General features: G+C 49.1%; 1 protein-coding gene across 1 annotated transcript in view; it reads right to left on the bottom strand.

Moving 5' to 3' along the window:
• UBR4 (ubiquitin protein ligase E3 component n-recognin 4) overlaps positions 1–20,298 on the bottom strand; it is an 83,044-nt gene that overhangs the window by 12,607 nt on the left and 50,139 nt on the right. The window contains exons 72-95 of the mRNA XM_053997513.1: positions 20,177–20,264; positions 19,597–19,790; positions 18,283–18,522; positions 15,391–15,529; positions 14,745–14,870; positions 14,458–14,586; positions 12,723–13,066; positions 11,915–12,005; positions 11,472–11,556; positions 11,201–11,328; positions 10,369–10,498; positions 9,725–9,882; positions 9,145–9,254; positions 8,471–8,612; positions 7,702–7,783; positions 6,632–6,805; positions 6,097–6,218; positions 5,057–5,254; positions 4,851–4,931; positions 2,546–2,633; positions 2,030–2,157; positions 1,531–1,638; positions 1,025–1,144; positions 142–332 (exon numbers count right to left, since the gene is read on the bottom strand). Coding sequence (XP_053853488.1) covers positions 142–332; positions 1,025–1,144; positions 1,531–1,638; positions 2,030–2,157; positions 2,546–2,633; positions 4,851–4,931; positions 5,057–5,254; positions 6,097–6,218; positions 6,632–6,805; positions 7,702–7,783; positions 8,471–8,612; positions 9,145–9,254; positions 9,725–9,882; positions 10,369–10,498; positions 11,201–11,328; positions 11,472–11,556; positions 11,915–12,005; positions 12,723–13,066; positions 14,458–14,586; positions 14,745–14,870; positions 15,391–15,529; positions 18,283–18,522; positions 19,597–19,790; positions 20,177–20,264 — 3,396 coding nt within the window. The remainder of the gene's footprint in view (positions 1–141; positions 333–1,024; positions 1,145–1,530; positions 1,639–2,029; positions 2,158–2,545; positions 2,634–4,850; positions 4,932–5,056; positions 5,255–6,096; positions 6,219–6,631; positions 6,806–7,701; positions 7,784–8,470; positions 8,613–9,144; positions 9,255–9,724; positions 9,883–10,368; positions 10,499–11,200; positions 11,329–11,471; positions 11,557–11,914; positions 12,006–12,722; positions 13,067–14,457; positions 14,587–14,744; positions 14,871–15,390; positions 15,530–18,282; positions 18,523–19,596; positions 19,791–20,176; positions 20,265–20,298) is intronic.

Below are 20,298 nucleotides of genomic sequence, written 5' to 3'. Positions count from 1 at the left end.
TTCAAAAATGGCTTAGAAGTGAAAGAGGACATGAAGCTGAAGCCTGGCATTACACTGGAGTAGAATCAATGAGGAAATGAAGGCAGAGACGTGTCAGTAGAACCGGGTTCAGGTGCTTTTAGCTGAGCTGTGCCAACGTACTTATCAAAGTTACAGTAGGGCTTGAAGCGATCCACCAGGATCTGCATCTTCTCCACCTCCCCGAAGGACAGGTAGGGGATGATGCGCAGCAGCCCCTGCAGCACGCTCAGGTTGGAGCGCACAAAGGTGCTGTTGATCTGGTCCAGCAGCATCACCAGCTGGTCCTTGTCCCCCGTGAGGAGGAGGTTGCCCTGTGAAGGAAGAGCAGCAGGATTTATATTCAGGAATAAATCTACAAGATAAAACTCACTCTGGGAGCTGGTGGACTACTCCAGTTGTAAAGGGGTAGTCCCTGATAAAAATAAAACTCTAAAACTCAGTCTCGTTCCCAAAGGTCTTGTGGAATGGCTGTACCAACCCCTCTAGCTGACACTTGTCTTATTCCATGTACTGTTAAAAGCATTTTCCAGCCAAAAGCCTAATAACTTCAACCCAAAGCACACCAGATTCCTGTCTACCCACAGCTTCAAAAGATGAGTGAGAAGCTCTTCTTGTTCTCAGTCTAGCTGAGATACAGTTTTATTCTCAATTAGCTGGAAAATCAATCATGTTTTCAACACATACAAAAACACTCCAAAAAACAAGGCCAAGCTGTGTCTTTTCTTGTCTCTCCCTGGCCTGTGGCCCAAAGCAGGCAGGAAAGGATCCAAGCAGTGCCTAACAACCCTCACCCAACCATGCAAAACTCATCCTGATGCAGCCTCGTGGTGCTTTTGGTTCAGGGCCCTCCTTGAGCCCTTCCCCAAGGCCTGCTAAGACCTGCCAGAAGTGCAATGAGGGTCAGACTCCAGCAGCACTCCCCTCCAACTCCTGGAGCCCAGCATCCCTGTGAGCAGGGGTGTGCAAGCCTTGAAGCCCAGGGAAAGGAGCTGTGGGCACTCACCTTGTCCTCGCTCAGCGGTTCCGCATTGGATTCATCCAGAATGATCTCCATGATGCTGAGCACCTGCTCTGCCACCGCTGCTCCCCCGCTGTCCTTGCTCTCCTGCTCAGCCACCAGAGCCTGCAAGACATGGGAGTGCTCAGGGGAACAGCAGCAGTCACTGGTCTGAGGTGGGAGCACTCAGGGGAACAGCAGCAGTCACTGGTCTGAGGTGGGAGCACTCAGGGGAACAGCAGCAGTCACTGGTCTGAGGTGGGAGCACTCAGGGGAACAGCAGCAGTCACTGGTCTGAGGTGGGAGCAGACCCTGGAACACCACCTGGTTTAACTGCCCCCCACACTCCCAGCCATAAAAGATAAGGAATGTCCGAAGGATAATTTGCAGTGCCAGCACAGCAATATTTCCCATCTCCAGTAGTTGTCACAAAGCAGCAGGGCAGTCAGAAATAGCTGAAATTCATTGGAATCCATGGAAAAAACACTTCTGGAAGTCGAGGCTGTCCTTACCAAGTTGAGAGTCCCCAGCATGACATTCAAAGTGTTCATCTCTGGCTTGACCAGCTGCTGCCGGTTTATTTTCACCTTCACACAATAACTGAAGAGTTTTAACAGCACCTGCAAATACAGCAAAGGGATTCTCTGTGGGACCTTCACAATGAGGAGGGGAATTTGCTGAAACTAAAGTAATAGTTTAATGCAATAATACAACTGATCTCCAGACTGCTGGGATACTGTACACTCCATATTTTTACATATATATATATCTTAGCACAGCTTTGGTTTTCAGATAAGGCCAAGGCAGAAAACAATTCCTCCAGCAAGACAGAATTTAGTCTTACCAACTCCTCAGGTTCTAGACGTTTCAAATTTTGTAAGGAATTGTTACCCAAAAAGAAGAGGAGAGGGAGAGGACTGCTCCAGCTCAAGGAAGATTGTCTAAACCTGTGGACGCCTGTAGAATTTTCCACCCCATAACTCCTGACCCCGGTGCCAAAGGGACACTCACGGTTAAGAGGTGCCGGCCCTGTTTGAAGTCCTTGATGCCAGTCAGTCTGTTGAGCATGCACTCCAGGCCTCCACATGGGGCCATCACCCCTGCCATCTTATACACTTCTTCCTCATCCTCCTCCTCATCTGCAGGACAGACACAGGTAGTGAGGACAGGAGCAGCCACAGCAGGACATGCTCAAGCAGTGGAAGCAGAAACGGAGAGCTGAGCAGCACACATTTCCCAGCAATTCCAGTCACTTCAGTTGTTTTGAGAATTCAAAAAGAATTAAGAGCAGGGATATGAAGAAGGGCTGGGCAGAATGGTCCCTGTGCCAAGCAAGGGCTCACATCTGAAGCACAGCTTTAAAGTGCTGTTAAAATCCTCCTTCACTCGAGGTGAAGCAGGTAAATGCAGCAAAAGCAACGTCAATCAACTTTTAAGCTCACTGCTGTGAGGATAATAATGTCATTGCTCTGCAGCAAACCTCAGATTTCAAATCTAATCCCAGCTTTCAGCAGACAAATGCATTACCAGTGGTGGAGTCGAGGGACTCGATGAATTCCTCCGTTGCATCTCCCAGTAACCCCCGCATGCGGTAAATGATCCTCATGGGCTCCCCCTGCAAGAGCAGAGCTTTTTATTCATTCTGTCTCTGGGCACTTGTTCACAAGCCTGGTTCTGGTTTCAGTGTGTACAAACACTCCAGCCCCAGCTCTCCCTCATGCTGTTTCACCTGATGATGGTAGCACAGGGAAATCTTTCACTCCCTCATTCTCCCCTTCTGAGATGAATTAAAGACAACAGTAGAGCCACCTGCAAAAACATCAGGAACACATCCCTTGGTCTGCCCAGCTTTTCCTGGCACTGCCAATTAATTGACAGACTGGCAATCAACAGTCTCTTCCTCCTTCACTCTCCTCCAGGTTTCCTTTAGCACCAGTGAAAGATGCAGCCAAGGAAAATGAGTTCATCTGCAGAGGAACACCTGTTTTCCATGGCAACCTCCCTCTGAGCGTATGGCACAGCATACCTGGGAAATACAGGGAACAGGCACAGCCCAGGAAATGAAGCAGGACAGGCTAATTGGATGAAAGCTTTCAAACAGATAAAATCTCCAGTGATGGCAAATGGAAGAGGAGTAAAAGGCAACTTAATGAGCTTTCAGTAAGACAGTACATCACTGATACAGCCAAAAAGCTGTGCTTTTACCCTGAGAAAGGGACATTTTTCCAGATGCATTTCCAGCTGGAAATACTGACAGCATATCACAAAACTTTCCATTTTTAATCCATAGGTCTGAATAAAAAGCAGAAAAGAAAAATCCCAGATTTGGGAGCAGGAGACCTTGCAAGAGAAAACCTGTCAGGGATCTCACTAAGCCTAATGTGGAATAAGCAGTGCTTAATGTCACAGCAAATACATAAGCACAGGGAAAGCCCCGGGGGGAAGATCTGCTCAAAGGCCACGCTGGCGACCAGCAATTAACACCACAGGGGCCCTGGTAAAACGGCAGATGAACAAAAAAAGCCACTGAGAGACAAGGGAAACAAAAAGGGGCCTGAGGTTGCGTTTCTTGTGCGCCTGTCGCTCCCAGGGAACGGAGCTGCGGCTCCAGGAGGTGCTCACAAAGGAAGACAGATGAAAGCTGTTCATCCACAGGAATGCTGAGCAAACTCTGCCTTTCACCAGCAGAGCTGCTTCCCTCCCGGGAGAGCTGCATCCAGCCTGGCATCCCACGGGAACAGCTCCTCCAGGGGCAGCATGGGGATCATTTCCACCAGTGACTCGATCAGAATTCAAAGCAGAACTCACAGATTAACACCAGCACCTCATCTCCCTTTCCAAGTTGGTACCTTGCTAAAAAAATATCACTCTGTCACAAGGTTTGGGCTTGATTTTGCAGTACTGAAGGCTTTGTTCTTGAAATAAAGCTTAATGAAATAAAGCTTAATGAGACCCATTTTATCATCATTCACTGCTAACTGGCACTTTGTTTGAATTCTTCCCACAAATGGCTTCAGGAAACAAATGGCTTCATGAGGTTTCAAAGGTGATTTGAGGCCAGGAGGAAATGAGGAATGACCAAGAAAAGCTGGGCAAATCAGTCTTGTTTTATGATCTCAAGTGCCTCTAAAAATGTATTTATAGTGGGCAAGCTTGAGCCTGATGGTCTCAGTGGGAGTTTATTTTAGTGGTCACAAGGAAAGAAGGGAAGAGCTTGTTCTGGACCACATCCACCTCTGGAACAAGCTTAGTATGACATGGTGGACTGGACCCTTAAGACAGCTGGGTCCATTTCTTCATGTTTAAAACACACAACACAAACCATGAAAAACAAAAAAAGCATGTATCTGCCAAGTGTTTGAGATCTTGATGAAAAACACGAGAGGAGAAGTGAAAATATGGAGAATCATTGGATGCTCTGTGCATAAAAATCTTGGGTTCACCCCCGAAGCACAGACTGATGGAGCAATCTGGTGTCCCTGTGTGCACACACACAAAACTTTTGTGTGCAGATGGAGTGTGAAATGTGCTCTGAAAGGCAGTGAAACGTTCAGCTCTCCCCAGGGGAACACAGGGAAGGCTGTTCCTCAGGAAGAGTCACGTGTGACACAGGACACAGCTCACCTGGGGCAGTGCTCTGCAATCACTCACGTTGCAGGGCCATGCACAATCTGTCCTAACAGAGCACCAAAAGTTGCTGAGCAGTTACACCCAAGAAATTATATGCCAGGAAATAAATCCTGACGTGTGTGATTTTGATTTTTCCCCTTTTTTTTGTTGATGTGAAGGACAAGTGCTCTGTGCTGTTAACTTGTACAAAGGTAACACACACCTCGTTTGTGGGACACCACACCTTCTTGTAGACCTCAGCCACAGGCAGATCCAGACTGATGATCTTGTTGTTCACCAAAAGCTGGAGAGAAGAACAAGTCAAGAACAAGCTCAGGTTGTTACATCACCACCCCAGCAACCACCAGCTGCCCAAAACCAGCATCCCACAGGTCTGTGCAAGAAATCCCTGCCTCAAGAAATTCTCACCTCCATCCCGCTGTCGTCCTCCAGCAGAGCCACCAGGTCACAGTCCTGACAGATCTTGTTCTTGATGTCCCTCATGAGAGGCCCGATGCCAGGCTCGTTACTGCTGTAGGGATTCCCTGGCATCCTGCCCTGCAGGAAGTCTTCCTGCTGGGGATCTTTCTCCAGAGTGACAAAGAACTCGGTGACTTCATTCTCCTCCTAAAGAGCAGCAGCAGAGACAGAGTGAATAAGTTTTTCCCATTCCTGCATTTTTATGGGAGAATGTTCCTAAACCTTCAGTTCTTTCCTCACTGGTGCATCTGCTCTGCATGCCACACTCAGAGGATGGCCAGGATCACTGAGTAACCAAATTCCTCAGGAAACCTGAACCCCCTCACATGGGATACACTGGGATACAGATCTACACCACCTAATGGTGAATCATGACTGCAGACACTGCTGCTCCTGGGAAAAAGGAACCAGATCAAGGGTTGCTAGAGGTGGCTGGTGGTGATGCTCTTCCTCTACATGAGACCCCACTGGAACACTGCACACAGTTCTCATGACCCTCAACAAAAAGGGAAATGAACTGTTGGAGCAAGTGCAGAGGAGGCCACAGACTTGCTCAGGGGGCTGGAGCACCTCCCCTATGGAGACAGGCTGGGAGAGTTGGGGATGTTCAGCCTGGAGAGGAGAAGGTTGTGTGGAGAACCCACAACACCTTCCAGGGTGCTACAGGAAAGCCAGAGAGGGACTTTTCATCAGGAGCTGGAGTGGAAGGACAAGGGGGAATGGGTTCAAACTGAAATAGGGGAAATTCAAGTCAGATATTGGGATTAAATTCTTCCCTCTGAGGGTGGGAGAGGGTGGGGTGCCCAGAGAAGCTGTGGCTGCCCCTAAATCCCTGGAAGTGTCCAAGGCCAGGGTGGCCAGGGCTCAGAGCATCCTGGGATCATGGAAGGTGTTGCTGCCATGGCAGAAGGTGGGACTGGACAATCTTTAAGTCCCTTCCCAAAGCATTGCAGGGCTCTGTTGAGGCAGTGTGACCCTGCCCCACTCACAGGGTAGATGATGCTGCAGAGCCTCTCGAAGATGAACACTGGGGTCCTGTAGTCATCGAGGCTGTAACGCTTGGCAGTCTCTATGCACACGGCCATGAATGCCTTGGTCTCTGACTCTGTGCCTGCCAAGGAAAGGAAGCTTTAAAATGGACACTGCAGTCAATTTTATAGATTCCACTTTAGCCCAGCACAGGCAGTAAATCCTTCTGAAGCCAGTCCCACAATTTGGTGCTCTCTTCTTTTGTGAATCCACTCTGTGAAAGATGGAAGGTATTTATTTGGTAGGGTTACTAGGAAAGCCTCTGCATGGCTGGGCTGCAGTAAAATAGCCCCATAAAAATGAGGAGGCTGAGATTCCTGGAAAATAAGAGGTGACTAGGAATGCTATTCAACTGCTCTGTGCCAACAGAAAATACTGGAAGCCATAAACCCCCCTGATTACAGCAGTCATTTAGAGAAGTTCTTTGTGTGGCTGTTCTGCTTTTCCATCTTGGTTGATCCCAAGGCTGGATTTATGGAACAGAGGGGGTTTCACCTGTTGTCATGTCCTCCAGCATCTCCAGCAGCATGTCCTGGGTCTCATCAATCAGCTTTGTCCTCTGCACCACCAGTTTCCTGAGGCACAGGTAGCCATTGAGCACTGTGCCCACCAGCCGGCTCTTGAAGTGCCTTTTGATGGACTCCACCTCCACGAAGGAAGAGAGAAGACCTAGAAAGCCACAGAAATCCAGGCAGGTGGGAGAGAATTTGATTTCTAAATTTCATAGCAGCAATAGGGCACAGTATCATAAAAATGGCTTGTTCCAGCTCCCATCAGTCTGGGGTTTAAAGCTGACTCCTGTGAACTGAGTGGTTGGAGGCAAAAGCTTTGGCCTGGCTTGTAAATTGTAACATATGAAAAATAGTTTTGGAATGAGGAAAGGGCCTGTGTGCTTGATACAAAATTCTGCGCTCTTTGGCATTTTTCTGTCACAAGCTATTCCAAAAGCAGATGATTGCTCCTCTTGTAATACTTCTAAGACCTCTGATGATGTGAAATGACTTATCAGTGACATCACCAAACCGGTCACTCCTACAATAAAGTAAAGAATCAGCAAACACAAGGATTCTTTCCTATGACACACTGATCAACATGCTGCTTCTTGCAAGAAGCCAGGCTTTATGGATTCACCCACTAATGGCTGAAGAATGTGAAAGAGGATACAAAAAACAATGATCTAGTTGATGAGGTATTTCCATTTCCAACAAATTTTTGAAAAGGGTATACACCCTAGAAGATAAAAGAAAAGCTCCCATAGAATAGGGAGGTAGGAACAACAGGCAGGAATAAAGCAGCAGTGTTTACAGTGCTGCCAGGGGCTGTACTATGTAATAAAGTGAAATGATGAAGCTTGCCTGGTATGTTACCACAGTTCAGCTAAAAACTCTTTCTGACCACAAAAAAATATGGAAAAATCCATTTAGTGATTAAGTGCTAAATCAATGGCAAAAATCCAGTGCTGACAATAGCAACACAACTGAGTGAGATCTCTCTGAAACTCTGCCACAGGCTGTTAGAGAACAATGATCACCCAGCTCTAACCCTGCTGCAGGCCCACTGAATACCTGTGAGACTCTTCAGGGCATATCCCTGCTGCAAATCCGTGCTGAGTGTTGCTTCCTCCAAGGCCAGCAAACGAGCTATTTCCTGAAAATAATTAACAGCCTGTTAGGCCAAGCCCCTGCAATGCCAATAACCACTGGGGTGTCTAACACAGGGTGCAAAGAACTCAAAGCCAGGCACACAGAAAGCACAACTGCAACAGCAAGGAGGGAAGGGGAAAAGGAGAGGAAAACTGCCACAAATCCCTCTTGTTTTCTCCCTGCACCTTCCTGCCAACCACTGCTTGGCTCTAGTGCTCTCCAGGAGCACTCAGAGCCACCACAGATATGGAGAGTGTCACCTGCCTCTTTGGAGTGCAGCAGGGACCCCCAGGGAAAACTCACACCATTCTGAACACTACAAACCCAGAGTGCTGCTTCTCCAAAGGCTGTAATTCCCATTTCTCCAGCAATGGCAGCACACCTGATCCTTCCCTGTCCCTAAGGGCTCTCAGAGTCCAGCCTGGGAGCTGCACAACAGCTTCCAGCTTCCACCTGGTGCCAAGGCAGCGCAGCAATATTTACAATCCCAGAGCAGTTGATTAAAGTGCTGAGGGATTCTCCAGCTGGAGCTGAAACCCCCCGTGGCCCCCTCTGTTCAAAGTTAACAGCACTGAAGCGTGAACTTGAGAACCTCGGCTGGGTCAGCAACAGGGCACTGACCAAAGGGATGGAATTTCAAAGGGGAAAAATAGCCAAGCTAACAGGTCATTTCCTGCACACAAATCCATACCTTAGTGATGAGGCTGCCAATGTAGGGCAGAACCCCTCTGGCTGCCAGGTAGACCTTCCAGTGGGCAGGTTTGATGAGTTTCTGATACAGGGCCAGGTACTCAGCAGCACATTCGCCAGCAATGCTCAGCTCATCCAGGTAGCTGTGAAAGAGGAACACAAGCTGACAACCCCTTCACAGCAACAAAAGGCATTCCAGCTTAAGGACACTGTGGAAAGGAAGAAAAAGCCTCCAGAAATCCATCCTCCCTGTTGCTCTTGCTAACACCATCACTGATATTCAATACTTGCTGGCTAAATTAGTTATTTGTCTCAAAAAGGAGCTGACTGTGCTATCAGCATGAGCTGAGATAAATTATGTCACAGCAGTTGGAAGAGAGTTCACCCTATTATTCTGCCATTGAAGAGGCAGGGGAAATGTTGGGCACACAGCTGAACAGCTGATCCTTACTTCTGGAAAAACAAACTGCAAGAGCTCATTGCCAGGCAGCAAACCCAGCTCTCCCAAAATCTATACCCTCCTAGCTAATTAAATTTAAAATCCAGCTCAAAAAGACCCCTGAACTGCAGGTATACAAGGGAGAGGAGTGAGAAAAGCTGCAAGAAGGGAGAGATTCTGATGGGAATTGAGGACAAACACTCGTGGAGCTGCCAGGTGTGGCAGCACAGGAATACCTGGTGAGGAGATCAAGGACCTGCTGCTTCCTGCTGGGGATGGTGGCCAGGGCCTCCACGATGGTGCAGGCAGCCTGCCTGGCAGCCTGGGTGGCAGGAGTGAACAGCACCTGGGGCAGGGGCAGGAAAAGCCAGGTCAGACCCATGGGCACAGATGAACTTGTGACAGCTCACAAGAAGGCACAACATGGGGGCTGTTGGGTGACCTGGTGGCAGTGTTTTCTTGCTCTCCCAACACTGTGACAATTCCTGCTCTGCTCAGCACCAAAGTGCTTAAACAGTGCATGCTGTGGGTGACCTGCTAGTCCACACACACAGGAAGCAAAGATTTGCTCCAGGACCCTCAGAAGTGCAGCTCATTAGCCAGGCAGGAGATCCGTGGTAATTAAAGGTTCAGAGTTTAAGAGCCCACAGACTCCCAGATAAACATTTGATGCAGGATTTCTAAGGGAGCACAGCTGCAAACCTGACTTGTAATTAGAGGCAGTGAGTGGCAGGCTCCCCAAACACCCCGCAGAGAACTGCAGCAAACCACCCACACTGTGACTGAACCCTGCCCCGGGGCTCTCCCCACCTTTACCTGTCGCAGCCAATTGTTGTGTCCCAGCTTCAGATCCAGAGGACAAGTTCTCTTCCCACGCCGACTCATGAACTGCTTCCACTTCCAGACGTATTTTTCTGACAAGTAGAGCTGGTGAAGCTCAGCTTTGCTGGGAGTTTTCCCGTTGGCATCTGCACCTGCAATATTGAGCAGAGCCCAAGAGAACTGTCAGCAGTCATGAACTGCAAACTGCCAGAGTATTTTTGTCTTCCTACTGGAACTCGCCAAACTCCAGCTGGGAACTGAGTGCTTCCCATCTCCTCCTGCTGCCATTTTCACTCCTGTGTGGAGCCATGCTCAATTCCAAGCCTCATGCAAATCCCAGAGCCTCTCTCAAGTAATTCCATTAGCTTTCCAGCTGGCTGGTATCAATTTAAATAAGCAACAAGTTTCATTTCCTACAGTCCCTGATTCTCTTCAGGCACAGAGCATTTTCTGTTTAGGGTTTGAGGCACACAGCCCAGAAAAGTCAGTGCTACAACTCTAAGGACTAAATGTGAGGATGGTATCAGATGTCAAGGAACAGAAGCCAACACAACTCCAGAGAAGCACATTCCTTATTAAATCTGGGGACACACATGTTCCTGCACAGAACTGCAGCAGGTCACAGGCACAGGGGTTACCTCTGGCAGGGAGGCACTTCTTCCAAGCTTCGTACGATGCCTTCGGGTCCCTCTTGAGCCACAGCTGAGCCTGTGCATGGATTTCATTGCTGTAAGGCTTCACAGTGGTGAGAGCATCCATAGGCACATCCTAACAAATAAAAAAGCTCTGTGATTCTTCAGAAAGCCGCAGTCTGCCCCCGGAGATCAACTCCTGAGGTGAATCACTGGGACTGGGCCGTGAAGAGGCAAATGCAGCTCTTGGACAGCAGCAGGATAATACAGTGTCTGTTAATGGTGAACTAAGAGAGATGTTGCAGTTTCTACTGAAATATCAGTAAACCCATCTCTGACATCCATGTGTGATTATCAGACAGCATATCAAAGAATAAAAATACCTTCTCTCCTGCAAATCTAATCCTAAATGAAAAACCACAGCAGTCAATCAATATATTTTAATGAGAACCATAGCTCTGTATTTAAAAATCTGAGTCAGAAGTACTCGATTCTTTCAAATTTAGGAACTTGATTCTACAAAGCTGCTGAAAGCCCAAAGCCTGCCCAAAATAACCAAGCTGTGGCTTTGAAGTAGCTCTTTCCCCATGCCTCAGATCTGAGGGGAAAACCCTCAACAGTTGTGGTCAAAGTGACCAAAACCCAGTGAAAAACAGAAAGTAGTCATCTGAAATGTGCAGTGTGCAAAGACCAGAGTCACAGGGCTTGGGCTTTCCTAGGAACAGTGACCAGGTAAAGCAAGTCCTGGCTTCCTCACAAACTAGTTCCTCACTGAGATCAGCGTGCCAGACTTCAATCAGCAAATTCTCAATGTTTTGCTCAGCCTCTAGGGCAGTACCTTGTTTTTCTTGCTGGTTGGAGCAGGTGGCTTGATGAGCTTCTGGAGGATGCGCAGGCACATGAGGGTGATGTTTTCAACAACCACCGGAGTCTTGATGTTCACTGCCATCAGGAAGAGGCTGAGAGCTGAAAGCAGACAGGGGTGTTCATTATCCTGTGAGAGCTGCAGACAGGACACACCTCCACAGCTCCAGACAGCACTTGAAATGGGTGTAGAGGTGGAAATGCTGCTGCACTTGCTGGTCCTTGGGCCGGGTGTCTGCACTCACCGCAGCGCAGCCGGAGCTCCCAGCAGCTGTCCTCCTTGGAGATGGAGTCTGTCAGCAGCAGCATCTCGTACTGGAGGCTGCTCGCCTGCAACACAGAGTGCTCCAGCTGTTGGGGGTGCCCCATTCCCTTCTGCCTTCTCAGCTTTAATAAACTCAGGTTCAAAACACACAGATCTAAGTTAATTTAATCCCATGCCCACTTGGGGTGATTTGACCTGCTGGAGAGGTACAAGCAAAGCCAAGACAGGGAACTGCCTGAGGAAACTTCAGCATGTACCTGTACACAAAATTTTGTGCTGTACTCTGATATTTATGTCATTTCCTATCGAAACTCAATATTTTTTCTTACAAACAGACCATAAGAGAGAAGATGCAATGATTAGAATATACCAGCAGTGCAGAGGGGCAGAAAAAAGGAACAGGAAAACAGTGGAGTCTCTCACCAAGTCTGGATTTGCCCAGTGTCCTTTCAGAGCTGCAGAAACCTTCCCAATGATTAAGTCATTCATTTGCTGTGTGGCCTCTGGATTGTCCCTGATTCCAGGAGGAAAAAGACAACACTGTTATGCTCTGCTTGTACTAAATGCCAAAAGCTCCTGGGATTTCAGCTCAGCTGGTAACAAGTGCACAGGGGGTTACACTTTGCTGGTGTACAACACAGCCGTGGCAGGGGTGGGACTCTGAGGTCCCTTCCCACCCAGACCACTTTGTGATTCTGAGGTAACTCCCCCTATGAGGCTTTCCCTTCCTGAGGGGGCTTTCCTGATGCCTTTTTGGGACTACCTAAAAATAGAGGCCAGATAAAATTAAAGGAATAAAAAGCACTTGTATTTACTGAAGGGCCTTCAGGTACATCTCAGGAAGACAAAGCCCCCCAGGGGCTACACCCAAAAATGGACCACGGCTCACAAGCTTTCACACTTTGATAACTTTGGTCCATTTGCATATTGGGGGTTAATCCTCCAATTCCAGCTTCAGCTAATGAAGTCATTTACCCCGAGCTTGCTCCCCCCATCTCCCTTTTGTTGAATTTCTCAGGGCCTGAGGCAGTGAGGTGTCCTTGATTGCCAGGCCTGGAGAGGAATTGTTGTGTCTGCCCAAAACGGGAGAGCAGCAGCTGACCCTGCGTGTGGAGTTTGGAGTTGTGCACTACAGAACCGCAGGGTTACAAACACACGGAACATAGAAAAGCTCAAACCCTCAGGCACCATTCCCAAGGACGAGGCTCTCCCCAGAGAGAGCAGCTCTCACCTGGTCAGGAGGCACATGAGCTGCCGCACCTCCTCGCGCATGGCGGCCGCACCCCGGCGCAGGTTGTAGTCAAAGAGCTCTCGGATGAGCCCCTGGGCCACCAGGATGTGGCGGATGGCCCCGTTGGTGGCCAGCGCCCGCAGCAGGGTGATGCAGTGCTCGGTGACGGCCGAGGCACAGCCGTAGCACTTGGTGGAGGAGGTGTGGCCGCAGCCCAGCACGGACAGCGCGCGGTACTGGCTGGCCGTGAAGGTGGGCAGCGCCGAGCTGCGCGAGGACTTGGTGGCCGCCTCGCGCTGCTGCAGGTCGTACTCCAGCAGCTCCTTCCGGGAGGCAAACACTTTCTGGGAACACAGATGAGGAACTGTGAGCCAGCACACAATGCTACGCCCCAGGCATGGGTTATTTTCACTGCACATTTTGGGGAGAAATATTTTTGAGAGCCTTTACAAACCAGCTGTGGGTCTGCTGGTGGATAAAACTAGATACTGAGAGATAAAAGAAACAATGGGAAAGATTCCACTGATTGATGAATGGAAAAAGATATTTGCTTTTACAAATAAACATTAGGTTTGCTGATAAATTAAATTGGGTATTGAAAGATTAAAGAAACAATGGGGAAAACCCCTAAATTCTGTAAGAATTAAAAATTAAAAGGAAGGTTATACATTAGAGGGAAATCTTCAGGGTTAGGCGTTCTGGGAAGTCTCTATCTCTCAAGTACCTCAGTCAATGGGGAAAGAGAGAAGGGAAATGCGGCTGGAAAATTAGGATGAAAAGGAGGCTGCATCCTCCAAAAACTGGAGAGACCCCAAGGGAATGCCCCATGGCCTCTCCCTTTATTCGAATACAGAAAAAGGACTCCTGTATCTCATTTTTGGACACAAACCTCTAATGTTTGTGGATTAATCTTCCTGACATTTTTAACCAAGTGTTTCCAAACTTGAAATCCTTCATGGCAACAGCAGACTTGGGAAATCCATGAGGAATATCAACCTAACTCTCATTTATCACAGAATTCACAGAATGACTGGGTTGGAAGAGACCTTAAAGGTCATCGAGTCCAACCCAACCTTAAAACCTCAACTAAACTCTGGCACCCAGTGCCACATCCAGTCTGTTTTTAAACACATGCAGGGATGGTGACTCCACCACCTCCCCAGGCAGACCATTCCAGAACTTTATCACTTTATCTTCCCTGCTGTTTCCACTACATGCAATGTAACACTGGAAATGTGACAAATCCATAGTATTAATTACTATTAATACTGGCAGAGTAAGTCAGAGTAATTTATTCTTTATAGAAAGAGCCAAATATATTTAATATGCTTAAGTATCACAGCCAAAAGGACATCCATGATGTAGCAGGTTTTCCAGAGTTTATGTGACTTGTTGAGCAAAAATAAATACATTTAATTTATAAAACGCTTCTGTAGGTCACCTTTTAGACTGGTGTGTTTTCAAACATTTGGATACATGCAAAAATTCAATTCTCTTTAATTAGCCATCTGTTCAGTCTCCTGCTCTTCTGAGAAAACCAGTTTCACAAGCTAGCTGAAATTTTAGTAATTAATATATGGGCTTTAGAAATTATTACTATTTCCCTGGAAATATGCAGCTGATCACCTGCTGCTAATGGTGTCATTAAACGAAGAATGGCAACATCTTGGGGTTTTTTTCTAATAAATTCTAATACATTTTTTCTGGCCTAAATCCAAACCAAAGCACAGCGTACCTGGATGATTTTGGAAAGTTCATCGAAGGAGTTCTTGCAGTCCCCACAGTACTCCTGGGCTAACTGCAGGATGTACCTGTTCACACTGGCTGAGGTAGAACTGATCCCTCCACTGCTGCCCGACTCATCCTGGAACAGGGGAAAGCAAAGAGGAATCACAAAGGGAGGCTCCACCCAAAAACAACAGCAGCAGAGCAGCACCTGAGGCAAGGACTGCCTCGGGCAGAGTCAAGGCCAGCTTGTCCCCAGCCCGGAGTTGTGTGCAAGCTCCACCTGGCCCACGCTACCTGGGGCTTTTCAGGGGCTGCCTCGTTCACTTTGCACAGGAGGTTCTCCAGCTGCGGTCGGTGTCCCATCAGCTGGTGATACACCCTGTCAGCCTTGTCCAGCAGAGTGTTGATGTTTGTCACTGCCTACCAAGGGAAAAGGAAAGGAAACACTTATTTCATATTCACAGCTACAACCACCAAGCTCCCAAGTCTTCTCTTTTGCTTTTCTTTGGGGGGACAAATCACTAAATTGTGACCCTGCAGCCTGGTTCTGCCCTGAGAAGCACTGTGGTGACACTACTGAGCACACCCCGTGACACTGCACTGAGCACACTGATCCTTTGGGACAGGACACAGAGTGCATAGGGTTCTTCATTCATTAGCAGGGTTCTTCATTCATTAGCAGGGCTCCTCAGGTGGGATGGGAAGCAAACAGAATAACCCAAATCCATCCCCTTCTACAGCAAGGCAAAGAGATGCAGTCAGTTCATAAGTGAGGCACTGAATGATGTCTTTTGAACAATTACTTGTCTTGAGGAGCAAGACACAAACCCAGAATGCATCAGCCAGTGGGGAGCCTTGAAGGAGCACTGATTTTGACAGGGGACGGAGCCCTGCTGTCCCCATGATGGCCCAGAGCTCCAGAATCTCCTGCCAGCCCCACCTTCTTGCGATCCTCCTCGTTCTCGATGGGGTCCACGGCGCAGCAGGGCTTGGCGTAGAGCATGAAGTCGAAGCGGGCGTATTTACAGAAGCCACAGGCATTGCACAGGAAGGGATCCTTCTCATCGTAATTGATGGACCTGAAAGGAAGGCAGCAGCTCAAAGCCTGCAGCTCAAGGCAACTGAATGGGAACAAACTGAATGGGCTCCGGTAAAAGAGGTGAGTGACTCTTAAAACACCTCGGTGACCAGACTGCCCCGGGGAAGGGAAATACTTGAGAATCAAAACCTACAGATCAGGCAACAACAAAGTCCTTGCAGCAGTGCCACTTCTGGCTGGAAAAAGCAGGAACAGAAATTGTTCCTCACAACCCCACTTTAATGACAGTAATTCCTGGTAGAAAGTCAGGCTGGGGCACTGTGTCCTTTAGGAGAACACAGATAAAGGAACTGTTCTGGTTTGTAGGGTCTAGCCTTTGCAGTGGGACTGACTGCAGCACTTCTCACCCCAATGCAGACCAGGGCAGCAGACAGAACTGATTTATAACCCCCAGAACACCAGAAGGGATGTGGAAACCTTTCCTCACATCAGCAATCACCAGGAAATACACTAAACACCTCGAATCCCTTGAGAATTAGAGAGGAATAGGGACAACAATAAGGGGAAAGAGATATCAGATAAGGAGACAAAAGTGACAAAAGAGAAGGATTTCTAAGGCTGTAGTAGAAGTGTGAATAGCACACAGTAAATCACCCCTGAGTCTGCACTGAATGAGGAGAGCACGACAAAAGCCATGAATAGAACTGTCTGTCCAGCCCCAGCCAGGGATCCTGGGGGAAGCCCTGCAATCCCACAGCTGAACTCCAGCCTCCAGCCCAGGCAGGCCAAAAATAACCTGCTCCGGGGAATTCTGTGGTGTGAACTTCGAGGGCTGGATGTGAAACTTCAGCTTGCTGAGAACTGTGCTCCCAGGCTCCCTTTGTTAGCCTGCATTACATTAAATCCCTGTAAGCCTGTTTTATACTTCCCCACTAATTTGATTGTGTGCTTGCATTAACCAGAATGGGGGATTTACATGGCAGGGGGTGTGGGGCACCCGGGAAGGCTCTGGGGACACACACCCTGCACTTGTGACACTGCTACACGCTCTGGGGACACACAGTGACACCCACAGTCCTGCAGCTGTGGCACTGGTAGATGTTCTGGGGACTCACAGTGACACTGGGGACACCCACAGACTTGCATTTGTGGCACTGCTGCATGCTCTGGGGACACTGGCGACACACAGTGACTCTGGGGACAGTGACACCCTGATCTGCACTTGTGGCACTGGCAGACACTCCGGGGGCACACTCAGTGACTCTGGGGATACACACAGACCTGCACTTGTGGCACTGGTAGACACTCTGGGGACACACTCAGTGACTCTGGGGACACACTCAGTGACACGCTCAGTGACTCTGGGCACACACAGACCTGCACTTGTGGCACTGGTAGACGTTCTGGGGACACACACAGTGACACACTCAGTGACTCTGGGCACACACAGACCTGCACTTGTGGCACTGGTAGACGTTCTGGGGACAGACACAGTGACACACTCAGTGACTCTGGGCACACACACACCTGCACTTCTGGCACTGGCAGACGTTCTGGGGACAAACTCAGTGACTCTGGGCACACAGACCCGCACTTGTTGCAGTGGTAGACGTTCTAAGGGTACACTGAGTGACTCTGGGCACACTGATCTGCACTTGTGGCACTGGTAGACACTCTGGGGACACAGTGACTCTGGGCACACACACACCTGCACTTGTGGCACTGGTAGACATTCTGGGGACACACTCAGTGACTCTGGGGACACACTCAGTGACTGGGCACACACACACCTGCACTTGTGGCACTGGTAGACGTTCTGGGCACACTCAGTGACAGACTCAGTGACTGGGCACACACACACCTGCACTTGTGGCACTGGTAGACGTTCTGGGCACACACAGTGACACACTCAGTGACTCTGGGCACACACACACCTGCACTTGTGGCACTGGTAGACGTTCTGGGCACACACAGTGACACACTCAGTGACTCTGGGCACACACACACCTGCACTTGTGGCACTGGTAGACATTCTGGGCACACTCAGTGACTCTGGGCACACACAGACCCGCACTTGTGGCACTGGTAGACATTATGGGCACACTCAGTGACTCTGGGCACACACAGATCTGCACTTGTGGCACTGGTAGACACTCTGGGGACACAGTGACTCTGGGGACACACTCAGTGACTCTAGGCACACACACACCTGCACTTGTGGCACTGGTAGACGTTCTGGGCACACACAGTGACACACTCAGTGACTCTGGGCACACACACACCTGCACTTGTGGCACTGGTAGACGTTCTGGGCACACACAGTGACACACTCAGTGACTCTGGGCACACACACACCTGCACTTGTGGCACTGGTAGACGTTCTGGGCACACACAGTGACACACTCAGTGACTCTGGGCACACACACACCTGCACTTGTGGCACTGGTAGACGTTCTGGGCACACACAGTGACACACTCAGTGACTCTGGGCACACACACACCTGCACTTGTGGCACTGGTAGACGTTCTGGGCACACACAGTGACACACTCAGTGACTCTGGGCACACACACACCTGCACTTGTGGCACTGGTAGACGTTCTGGGCACACACAGTGACACACTCAGTGACTCTGGGCACACACACACCTGCACTTGTGGCACTGGTAGACGTTCTGGGCACACACAGTGACACACTCAGTGACTCTGGGCACACACACACCTGCACTTGTGGCACTGGTAGACGTTCTGGGCACACACAGTGACACACTCAGTGACTCTGGGCACACACACACCTGCACTTGTGGCACTGGTAGACGTTCTCGCCGCAGTTGCCGCACACGCCGGGGTTGGCGGGCACCGAGGCGCTGCAGCGCGGGCACTGCAGGGTCTCGGTGGACGCCTGGTAGTTCTCGTAGAAGTCGGCGAACTCGATCATCAGGTTGGAGGCCACGATGGGCAGGGGCAGATCGATCTTCACCTCCGTCTGCCCTGGGGTCAGCTGCACCTTCTTGGCCTTGTGCCAGCGTGCCGGCCTACAGGAGGGATGGGAGGGGAAGGCAGGGAAGAAAAGGAAAGGAAAGGAAAGGAAGGGAAAGGAAAGGAAGGTTTTCCAGAGGGAAGTTCCCTCCCCGCCCACGTGTGAGGAAAAGCCAAATGCAACCGTCTCGGCTCCAAATCTCCTTTAACTGGGATGAATGGAGAGCAGTTCTAGGATTCGTTTCCTTAGCTTCTGTATTGACATGATATGTAGCCAGAAATACATTTTAAGCCTTTATCCTCTTCATAGAGAGAGACTGTTTGGGATTAAAGAGCTGTTGATGCCTCATGGAAAAACTTTAATTCTACAGACATTTTCTAGGGATTTTCACCTCCATTTTTTTATTAGTAAGGACATTTGCATGAAAACAGGATATTTATTTCTTAAAGATCTCATCTGCTCCCACTGCTTATTCTCAACCTGAAGTCAGAATCCTCTCTTTGTGACATCATAATCCTCTCCACAGCAGCCACTTGTGATGTCACAGAGGATTAAGACTTCAAATAAGCAATAAGCAGCGGGCACAGATTAATCCCTAAGCCAGAGAGATCTGATTCTGGTGAGAACATCTCAAGAAGTAAGAAGGGGAAGCACATAAGCAGGACTGGCTCCAGACTGAGCAGCGTGTTGAAAAGGAGCCATTTCTGGTAGGTAAAGCAGAGCTGAGAGTGAAACCATCCAACTTCTAATTTTAATTCTACTCTATGGCTTCAAACAAACAATGTTAATGCTTTCAGCATTCCTGGACATGCTGCAAAGTCCAAATCCCTTTTGGAGTCAAACTACCCATGAAGTGCTCTTGGTATTACTACTGGTTCCCACACAATTAAGTCAGGTACTTAAAAGCGAGCCTGGACAAAATTGGAATCCACAAATTTTATAGATATTTTTCAAGCTTCAGAGGAAATCTGGATCTTTGCTTCAACAATTGTAGGGGATTCAGAACAATCCCACCCAATGTGGGCTGAGAGTGATGAGTAATAGTCTAAAGGAGGAACCTTGGGGAAAATCGAGAAGCCAAGGGAATGAACCAAATTCAGAGATTGCACACAGAACTTGATGAACATACTTGTTCTTCAGCTCCACGATGGCCTGCACGGTCCTGTTGTTGTAGTAGAGGTTGATGGTTCTCACCATCTTGGTTCGTTTCAGGTCTCCAATCTTCACTGTCACCTTGCTGATGGTGTGGCTGCCAATGAGCTTCACCACCTGCTGCGTGGTCGTGTAGCGCGTGTCCACTTTGATGGACGAGAGCTTGATGTACTGGGGAGACAAACCAAGGACACACTGCCTGTCTGAGGGCACCCCAAAACCTCAGGGGCACAGGAAACCACACCTGTAAAGGGTTAGGATCCCCACCACTGGAAAGGATTTAATAACAGCAGTTATTGCTGGTGTCATGCAGAGCAGCTGGAGGTGTGCCAGGGGAGGGTCAGGAAAAGGTTCTTCCCCCAGAGGGTGGTGGGACCCAGGGAATGGGCACGGCCCCGAGGCTGCCAGAGCTCCAGGAGCATTTGGACACCACTCCCAGGGATGCCCAGGGTGGGATTGTTGGGATGTCCTGTACAGAGCCAGGGGTTGGATTTGATCCTTGTGGGCCCTTTCCAACTCAGGATATTCCATGACTGTGTGATTCCAGGGTTACTTACACAGAAAGGCACCTCAGGGTTGTTGCAGACAAGGCAAGGATCACTCTCCAGGTAGTAGCCATCAAATTCCACGAGCCCAGACAATGTGCTGGAATAAGGGAACAACACTGACACATGGACCT

This window comes from Vidua macroura, chromosome 23 (assembly GCF_024509145.1).
Source record: "Vidua macroura isolate BioBank_ID:100142 chromosome 23, ASM2450914v1, whole genome shotgun sequence".
NCBI lineage: Eukaryota > Metazoa > Chordata > Aves > Passeriformes > Viduidae > Vidua > Vidua macroura.
The sequence above is the reverse complement of the archived record's forward strand: the minus strand, read 5'-3'. Positions and strand labels throughout refer to the sequence as shown.